This window comes from Histomonas meleagridis (assembly GCF_020186115.1).
Source record: "Histomonas meleagridis strain 2922-C6/04-10x chromosome Unknown contig_60, whole genome shotgun sequence".
Lineage (NCBI taxonomy): Eukaryota > Parabasalia > Tritrichomonadida > Dientamoebidae > Histomonas > Histomonas meleagridis.
In genome coordinates, this window is record NW_027150903.1 from 307,364 (window position 1) to 318,361 (window position 10,998).

The window sequence follows — 10,998 nt, forward strand, 5'->3', positions numbered from 1 at the left end:
TTAATCCTTCTATTTCTCTGTATAATATTAAGGTGTTTAATAATTCATTTTCAATACGCTTTAAGTAGTAATAAGTATTTGGGTCATCTGTAAGACATAAGATTTCATATGTAAAATCATTACTAAGATTTTCTTTAATTAATTCATTAATACATCGAATTTGATCTCGAATTGATTCGATGTTTTTAGGCGCCCTGTATATAACTGAGAGTTGTACTGGACCTAATTCTAATAAATTTTGCTTGTTTGAAAATTTTTCACATTTTTGTTGATAATATGTATTTAATAAAAAACCCTTTAAAAACTTCGTCCAAAAAACAGTTAGGATAAAACAACAAAATATTCCAATGATTGTGTATATTAGAAAGAAGGAAATTGTAATCATTGGAATGAGTTTTTTGGGATTTTTATTTAGGAAGGCATAATATAGTCAATTTTTTAACATATTCTGTCAATAGAAAATGCTTGGTGAATGCATGACAATGTGTCCACCATCACAATTTATTCGTTATCCAAATGGAGAACTCGTTCATGAGGGTGCAGTTTCAGCATTTGAATTCAATCCAAACACGGGTAAATTTGATGAAAATCTTGCAATCTCAAAATATGTTCGCAGTGGTGCGCAAAAAAAATATGATCCCAAAGACATCCGCCCTTTGCCGGTTTTACAAAAAACAATGGATTTCATTTTTTCATATGTCATACAAAAAAGACTTAATACGTCAGAAGATACAACATATCTTGACTTATATCTTTTTTTACGTGATCGATTTCGTGCAATTGAACTCGATATTACACTTCAAAATCTTCAAGGTTTAGAAGTAATCGAAATACTTTTTAAGATATTACTTTTTTTTATTTGGTCTGGAGCAAAATTTGTTTGCTATTCATCAGATAAATTCAGTTACAAACAAAATCAGGAACTTTTAGAGAATTGTTTTTCACTTTTACAAGAACGATATGATAATTTTTATATGCAAAATGGATATCGTGCGCCATTTGATTATGAGTTTAAATCATTAAATTTATTACTTAACTTACCAAGCCAAGGATTTATGAATAAATTAATGACATTTCCAAATGATGTAATTAATTCCCCTCCAATACAAGCCGCAATTAACTTAAGAAAAGCAGTAGTAAATAATGACGTCAAGCAGTTTTTAAACATAATAAATAACACCCCAATTTATATCTCTATCACAGCGTTGGAAAATTCTGCAATTCTTTACATCGACGCTCTTGTAAACCTCAGAAAGTCATTGAGAGAGCAGTTTCCCATCGTCATGGTAAAGAATCTGTTTGAATTTTCTGATGAAAATTTGAATACATTTTCTGAGGCCTTTCAAATCAAAAGTTATAAAAACGTTTCACCTAACATTGTGAACTTTGAAAACAATACAAACACAGACCTATCAATTATACCAAATGTGGTAATACCAGAATCAATACAAAACGCATTCGACTCTATAAGTTTAATCGACTTCTTATGTCCACCAATGGAATCGTCAACAAATGTACCTCCGCCAATTGCTCCTCAAGAAACATTTCCGACACCAAAAACTGAAACATTTCCAACACCAAAAACCGAAACATTTCCAATACCAAATGAAGAAACAGAACAAATCGATATTAAACAAAACGAAGAAAGTGGAGAACAAACACTTCCAAGTGAAGAAACAGAACAAAGTTATGAAGAAGAAGAAGAAGAGACAGAACAAATATATACAAAAGAAGAAGACGAAGCGCCGAAAGAAGAAATAATTGAAGAAGAAGTCAAACCAATTGTAATTCGTAAGCAAATTCCGCGATTTAATTGTATTCCAATTCCAATTCCATTACCTCAAAAATTATATACAATGCTTCCGATGAATTTACCGCGCTTATGTTATAGCTCATTATATATATTATCTAATGATGACTCATTCAGTTCCGAAATAGCAAATTCGCAACTTCAAATAACAAATGAAAATGATCCGGAAACGGTTTTTGTGGGGAAATTCACTTTGGATAATTCAGTGGTTTACATTTCAATTTTGCGTAAACCAGTCAATAACATAACGTGCGTTTTAAATTGCGAAGATACAAATTCAACGGCATGTGATTATGTGTTTAGAGCTGAGGAATGCAGCTCATATTCATTAGGGTTTGACTCTATATTTAGACGTGCTTTTGTTGCTTCTCTTCGCGAATTTTATTCTTGCGATATATTACAAATTGTGAAAAATGTTTTCGCTAAATCATTCAGGTTACTTGAATCTTCTGATTGGATAAACTCATCAGCGAACGCCGTCATTAGTTTCATTAACAAAGTCATCAATTTGATAATTGACAATTTCAAATCGGATGAATTCATACAAAAAATTTTGCCTTTCTCACTCCGTCTGATCCAAAAAAGCGAATTTTTAAGATATGTTAATGAGTTATATAAATTGCAAATTCCATTGATCGATGTCGAAAACTCAGTTACACCTATCGAAGGAAGCAGTTGGCCATTGTACATCAGAGATAACATCGAAATCAAATTGCAGAGTTTTCTGCTGCCGATTGACAAAGGATTTGACATTGAAATGTTCGCTGACAAAATAATAAAATTTGTCGAAAATGAAGCGCCAAGTGAATACGTAAATTTGGGATATCAACATGTAAGTTTCGAGGAATTAATGGGCGAGCTCGAAGTCGAATTATATAAATAAATGTATGTAATATATAAATTTAAAATTTATCAATAGTATTATTTATAATATTTTCATTCATTTGTATTTTTACAATTATTAAAATGGGTTTAGGTAAAATATTTGTTCATTTGTTAATTTTGGAATTTTTATCTCCCCACTCAGATTGTTTCAACGTCACTTTTCTGTAAAGTAACCAATGAGATTAAATACTTTACTTGATTTAAACACGATAGAGGACGTTAAAAATAATTGCAGCCACCTCAAAATATTTTGACGTATTCGACTTTTTGAATAAATAAAGTTTTGGAAATTGGTGACCGTTTATTGACCGTTAATTTCAGCAACATTTCGGCTCACAACATAGGTAAAATATTTAGAGATATTAGAAAGTTAGTGCAAGAAGGTACTTGCAGCAGTATACAATGCAAAATACCTTGAAGCCTCAGCAAGGTTAAACACTGATATCACTGAAGCATTTTCTGAGAGATGATGCCAGTTGAGACAGAGAAAACATTGAAATGGGAAAAAAGAATTGCATTGTGCCTTAAAAGATTTATGTTTAAAATAAATTAATATTATTAGCGTGTAAATTCTTCTTCTGATTTAATTTCAGCAAAATTTTTTCGTTTTGTCATATAAAATTTTAGTAAAGTTCGAAATTTATATCAAAACAAGACATTTGGACCCATTAATGTATCATTAAGTTGCTCAATAACTTATACATTTATGAAATCAAATATATTTACGAGTTCATTCAGGAATAAAATGATCTTAAATAAAAAATAAACAATAGGATGTTAAAGTGCCATAAATGTTTATTTTATTAACAAATAAAACATTTTTTTCTTGAAGAATTGTCTAATAATTTCTCAAACTCAATGTGCTCTTCCCATGATGCCAGATCACGTGCTGAATTAAAATCTTAAAATAATTACCATTCATTATTTTGAAACCCAAAACTATTAAAAGAAATTTTAAATAAAATATTAAAACATTTACAGCTGTAACATCAATCTCATTTTGTGAAAGAAGTAGTTTTACAACTTCTATGTAACCATTATAAGCTGATAAAATAAGTGCTGTACTAAATAATTTCAATAATTACCAAATAAAATATTGAAATATTAAAACATAAAAATTAATTTTAAATAAAAAACAATAATATCTTTTGCATTAATATCAATTCCTACATGCTTAACAAGTAAATTAACGATTTCAACAAAGCCATTATTAGCTGCCCAAATAAGTGCTGTTTTAAATATATTCAATAAAATCCAAATATTATTTTCATACATTATTAAAATAAAAAGAAATATACAAAAAAGCAAACAAAAATCTTTTGCATTTACATCAATTACTGCTTTTTTAAGAAGTAATTGAACTATCTTAGTATGACCTTTTTTAGATGCAATAATAAGTGCTGTACTAAATATTTTAAATAATTTCCAAATATGACTTTTAAAAACTTGTATCAAGTGTGAAAATTAAATCTCTTGAGCATTTACATCAACTCCTTTCTTAAGAAGTATATCAACTATTTCAATACTATTATTTAAAGATGCTAATATAAGAGGTGTTTTAAACAAGATGAATAACTTCCAAATATTATATTAAAATATTAAAATATTAAGATAAATAGAAATCAAAATAAATAAACACCAATAACATCAATATCTATTTCACCATGTTTGAGAAGATATTTGAATAATTTAATATCATTTTTTTTAACTGCAAGCATAAGAATTGTATCAAATATTTTTAATAAGTTCCAAATATTATTGTACAACATAAAATTATGAAAATAAATAAAAAACAATATAATTAAATATTTTTAATTTTAACATCAATGCTTCCTTTTTCTAGAAGTAAGTTAAATATTTCATTATAATCATTCTTATATGCAATCATGAATGCTGTATTAAATATTTTTAATAAGTTCCAAATATTATTATAAAACATCAATTTATTAAAATAAATTCCAAAAGAAACAAATAAATATTCTGAATATTGAAATTTATTCCATCATGTTCTAAAATTAATTTAACAAAATCTATGTTACCTGTTGTAGTTGCCCAAATAATTGGTGTTTTAAATTCTTTAAATAATATTCAAAAATCATTTTATAACGTAAAATTATAAAATTAAATTCGAACAAAAATTAAAAAACATTTTTTACATTAATATCGATAAATTTTTGTTCTAAAACTAATATTATGAGTTCAATATTTTCTGATTCAGATGCGTATATAAAAATATCTCTTGAAATTTTGCTATATTGGAGAAAATGTTTAACAAGATATAAGTTTCCAATTCTTGCTGTTTCATTGAATATAGGGCCACTAACTTTCATACCATTTTCTTCTAAATAGGAAAATATTTCATAATTTTGATATTTCACACAAAAACATCCTAAAGTATCAATGTTATTATTTGATTGATTACAAAAATAACGTGTGATTTTTACTTCAGACATATTTGGCTTTGATTGTATTTTATCTAATTTATTTTCATAAATATATTTGAAAATTTCATTTCGATGGAATTGAATTGCTGCTTCATATGCACCTTCAAATGTCGAATGATTTTGTTCACATAAATGAATGATTTCTTCATTTCCACCTGCAACTGCATATTTACCTGTGTTTTCTACACTTGCACCATTTATAAGCAAATATTTAAAACATTCAATTGCGCCAAAAAATGCTGCATAATCAATTAATGTAACATTTTCTTGATTAATAAATGAACATCTTTCATAAAGTGATGGTTTAATTGTTTGATTAAAATTAAAATCATGTTGTGATGATATTTCTTGAAGTTTTTCGATTTCGTCATTTCGAATTATTTTTGAAATTTCATTAACATTTTTTGAAAGATTATATTTTGAAAAAATACATTTATCAGTTAATTTTCGATTTTTCATCTCAGTAATTATATAATATGCTTCTTGTGTTCCTTTATTTGAAGTGAATTTAGTAAAAATTTCGATGATTTTTGGATCATTTTTGTTCATTTCTTTTTCTTTGTTTTCGATTTCTGATAAATATGAGATATAGATATCATCATCGTTATTTCTCAAACAAAATGCATTATAAACTAAAATACTTATAAGTAAATTATATGAATATGAAAAATTTGAATCATATGATTTCATTGTTTCTTGAATTGCAAAACTAAAATTTTCTTGATTCAAATTAAAGATGATATCTTTTAACTTATTAACCATATCCAAGTAAGTTGATTGAAACCCCTCTTTTTTGCTATTCATGAGATAGCTTGTAGTTCGTTAACCACGTCTACTGAAAAAGTTACCATTTGAAATGATACTAATATAATGACCAATTAAACATTCAAAAAAAATTATTTTTTCCAAATAGAAAACATTGGATTAAACAATTTTGACTTTTAGTATTTCACTGTTTTCATTCTTCATATCACAAAGTCAAAAAATGCCATCATAATTATAGCATAAAAAAAAAAAAAAAAAAATCAAATGATTAACTCATTAAAAAATTTTATTCGACGATTATAAAAGAAGTTTTCTGTTCTTATTTTGAGTTAAAACTACTTTTTGAACCAATAAATCCTGGAAATTGTTTCAGTTCTTTTTGTCAATGGATCCAGCAAAGCCTTTTCCCCATTATATGTTGTCTCGCGGTCTCCTTTCTTAATCTTCCTAATAGCTGCGAAAGAAGTTATACAAGCTGCAGTTACCAATGGTTGTAGCATTGACTCATGTAAAAAGATCTCCTTAAACGGCTTCCTCGGTAAAGTATTCAAAGGGTCCGAAATTGACTTAACGATATAAAACTCGTTATCGACAAACTGAACGATAAAAATAACAGAATTCAAATAATTCTTAAACTTAATCAATTCGTTATTTTCATTTAACACTATTATAACGTTTGGTTCATCACCGAATTTATGAATGTAATCATCGTTCTCATTTATATAACAAGGTGCCACGAATTTCACGTCGAATAATTTTGTCTTAATTTTATTTTTGTTTAAATCATTTAAAATTTTTTCTAATTTCGAAGATTTCTTTGACACCAATTTATTATTTGAATATTGTAACACATTAATATTAATACTCAGAACCGATTTAATTTTATCGAGTTCATTAATATAATGTATTACTGTTTGTGTCACGTCTTTAATCTTCTTATTATCTTGTTGGAATATATCGAGAAATCCGAAGTCTGTTAAGAAAGAAATTGCGTCACTAACGCGATTATTATTTGAAAATTGTTCTTCGTATTTAAATGTTTCGTTATCTTCGACAATTGAATTCGTTATATCGATGATTTGTTTATTAAATTGATCATTTTGATCAATTTCGATATTGAAGTCATCGTTTTCGATTTCATCATTTTCATTAAATAAATTTATCGTCGGAAATATTTTCGATTTACGTTCAACTTGAAATGTGAAATATCCAAATGTATCACGAATTCCAATTTCATTACCATTTATAGATATTATATATTTTTGTGTCGCGTAATATTTTGTTGTTGTGATGTTTAATTCTTTGGGCTCTTCATAAAATGAATGATTACCTGATAACAATGAAAGTTTCAAGAAATAAAATGTGTCTTTTCCATTAGTGTTTTGTGATAATAACAACGAAGAAATTTGTTGGTTTTGTATTAAGTAATTCGTTTTATATGATAAAGCTAATAACGCTAATGGTATTTGTGAGTTTGGATTATTTAAATAATTCTTCATGATCTCAATCGATTGTTTAGTTAATGTAATTTCTGAATTAAACTCATCCGACCCAAATTGCGCTAAAATAGATGAAACTAAGAAACAAATCTCTAAGAAATGTTCTTCTTTACGAATTGTTTCATTTTCGATACATTTATTTAAGTTATCCCAAAATTTCTTCGGCTTATTCGCACAGAAATAAAAGTTAAATAATAATATGTTTAAATTGATGTCACTCGAATGAATGATATCAAGTTTCGATGTTAATTCATTTATTAGTTTATAGTTTTTAGTAGAAATAGAACGTTGTAATATAATATTCATTAAATAAACAGATGATTTAAGTGATTCGTTTTTAGTTTCGAACTTCGTCTCTTTTAACTTATTAAAAAAATCAAAAAATATTTTTAAGTTCTTTGGTTCCATTAAAAATTCGGAGTTTAAATTAATGTATTTCGATGAATAAAGAGAAATCAAATAAAAATTCGGAGACATTTCGGCCTTTTCCATTTGTTTTATGATGATTTCTTTAGCCATGTCATTTAGTTCAGTGTTTGGTTCTTCTTCTTTTTCACCATTGATTAACAACGAAAAGAATAATTTGGTGGAATCATTTAATAATTTGTTGTTGTCATGAGTGTCATTAGGTGAACATTCAATGCCCATAGAAAACCAATTTGGTAAAAGTTCTTTAATTTGTTTTGTTGGCCAACGTTTTAATATAAAATGATATTTATAATTATCTTTCCAATGATTTATAATAGTTAAAAATGCAATGTGTTTCTTAAGGTTTAAATCTTTGACATCTTTAAGTTGTGTCTCAATAAAATCTCTAAAAATAATTAAATTACTTTGAAGACATTCATTGGAAAAATCTATGACCGAATTTACATAAACATTACAAAAGCCGACAAAAAATTGTTCAGAGAAAAGTGAAAATCCAAATAAGATTCGTAACTTATTCAGAATTTCTGGAAATAATTCTTTGCTACAACTAGCACTTGTGACTAAAAATTCAATGATTGGTGGGTACAAAAGCACTTTCTTTTGTAATTCGAGGTCTTGAATACCACAGATTAAAAAATCAACTAAATCTAATATCGTTTTATGTTCATATTGATCAAAGCGCTTAATAAAGATTTCATTAATCTGCTTTTTAAAGTCATCACAGCGGAATTCAAACGATGGGTTTTGAAATATTTGTGATAAATGAATAATAAAAATACGTAAATAATCATATTCTTCTTTACATGGTATAGAACCTTTGAGCCATTTAAAATATAAATCAAAAGATTTCCTAAATATTGACTCTGATCCTTTTTCAGAATCATTAAATCGTAATCCAAAAGCTACTGCTTCTAGAAGCCACTTAAACGTGTTTAAGGAATAATTTTTTTCTGATTTAAATGAATTAATTGAGTTAATTACTATGTTAGAAATATGTTCATCTGGAAATGAAAAAAGAACACTGTGATAGCTTTCTCGTTCTTTAACAGTCAAGGCTTTGTGAAATGAACTGCTATATAAATATTCGAAATCTTTGAGACGCGATGATACTGCAATCATCTCAAAGATAATTTCTTTTGATTGGTTATTTTTCTGACAATTATTTTTGAAAAGAAATATGTCTGTCATAAGATGGAAATTAAAATCGGATTTAAAAAAGAAAAACCTAAATATCAAAAAAAAGTATTGTCTCAAAATCAAATAGAATCTGATAGCGAATTGGAAGAAAAATTATTTATAATAAATCAGCCTGATTTTATTTTCCCTAATGAAATAAATGAATTTAATCAACTATTAAAAGATATTTTAGATATATTATATTTTACAAAGGATGTTACAGTATTTGAAAATAGAGTTTTACAACAAATAATTAATTTTCGTTCAATATTTCCAAATTTAATTTCGAACGAAAACAAAGAAATTCTTGAAAATATAGTCGAAATTATTCATTACATAACAAATTTAGATGATTTGTTATTAAAACAAATGCTTTATTTAAATTTTCATAATTTACTTTTTGATATCATTTCAGTAATTAATTCTGTTGAAGTTTTATCAAGCGCAATTGAATCACTATCTGATATTATTGATGATAAAATAAATACAATTATGAGTTTAGATGGAACAAATTTTTTTAAATCCTCGACATTTGTGATTTATAACATATTAAATCAACAAAATCGCTTTATATTTAATCATGATGACCCTGCATATAAAGAATCCGAATTTACACATTTAATTCATTCATCACTTGAGTTACTTTCGAATTGTATTTCATTTTTTTCATATACCGAAAATGATTTAATTCAAGTAAAAGAATTTATTACTAATTTTCTTATATCCAAAAATTTATCTGCTCAAATAGCAGCCACACGTTTCCTCAATAAAATCAGTTATTTCCAAGCTGGAATTACTTCAGAATTATTCAATGATTTCAAATTTTTTTCATCTTTATTAAATATTATTTTAATAGAACCAAAAATTGTTTCAACTTTTGTTGATAATGTTTTTGGATTTTTAAATAACTTGGCTATTAAATCGCAAGAAATATCTGATTTTATAGCACAAGATGATAATTTTTTAAATATTGTTCCGAGAGATAATTGGTCGAAAATAACTTTAGCTAATTATTTCAAATTATTGGAATTAATTATTTCACCTAATAATAACTTAGTAAAAGTTTTCGAAAAAATTGACGTTTTAATTGACATTTGTTTGGCGTTCATCGAAAATGGATATTTTAAGGTGAGAAGTGGTGCATGTTTTGTAATTTGTAAATTGTTCCAACTTTCAAATTTTGAAATTAATCAAAAAATAATAGAAAAAAATCCACTTATTATTCAAATAATGAAAGATCTGATGTTTTGTCAAAACATGAAATTAAAATCTGAGATTTTAAATTCATTATTAATTTTAATTTCAGTAACACCATTAAATAATATAGATATAAAAAGCGAACTAAGTGATCTAGATATAAATGAAGTGCTAGAACAAATTTCTGATGAAGAAGAATTAAAAATGTTATTCGAAAAAATTTTACAAGAACTAAATACGGAATAAATCCAATTCAATTTGCATCACTTTTTGAGCCAGAACAACGATAATTTTTACTGGTTTACATGAAATGATCATTGAATTTTCTATCGGCCAGTTTAGCGTATTAAACTTTTTAAAAAGTTTATTATCGCAACGATCAACAATCGGACATTAAATCGACCATATTGATCTGTGAAGATGTATGCTGAGGATATCTTCAAATTAGTAATGATTGGAACATTACGTTGAATCCATTTTTTTAAGCAAAGACATTAATTTTAAACATAACTTGAAAAATTTAAATTTTTTGCTTTCATTGAAAGTTAAGTCAAATTGAGTAATTCAATGATTAATCATAATCGTTTTTTAATTGAATTTGAGCTTCTTTATAGTTTTGTAGGGTTTCACCCATTATTTTTTGATGGACGACAGTTCTTTGATATATAAAGCCCTACACAAGAGAGAAAACATTTGTGAGAGATATTGCACAAAAAAAATCATCAAAAATTTTTTAATGATTTCAATACAGATATCTGTATTATTAATATACTTCACTATTACTCTTTCCAAT

The 10,998-nt window shown here is 26.3% G+C and overlaps 1 protein-coding gene across 1 annotated transcript; it reads left to right on the top strand.

The window, feature by feature from the left end:
* Positions 1-461: 461 nt before the first annotated feature.
* GO595_008202 (germinal-center associated nuclear protein) lies at positions 462-2,693 on the top strand (the record flags this gene model as incomplete). The annotated part of the gene is made up of 1 exon (XM_067921751.1): positions 462-2,693. One exon carries the CDS (start codon positions 462-464, stop codon positions 2,691-2,693), a length of 2,232 nt encoding a protein of 743 aa, XP_067771681.1.
* Between the last annotated feature and the right edge of the window lie 8,305 nt (positions 2,694-10,998).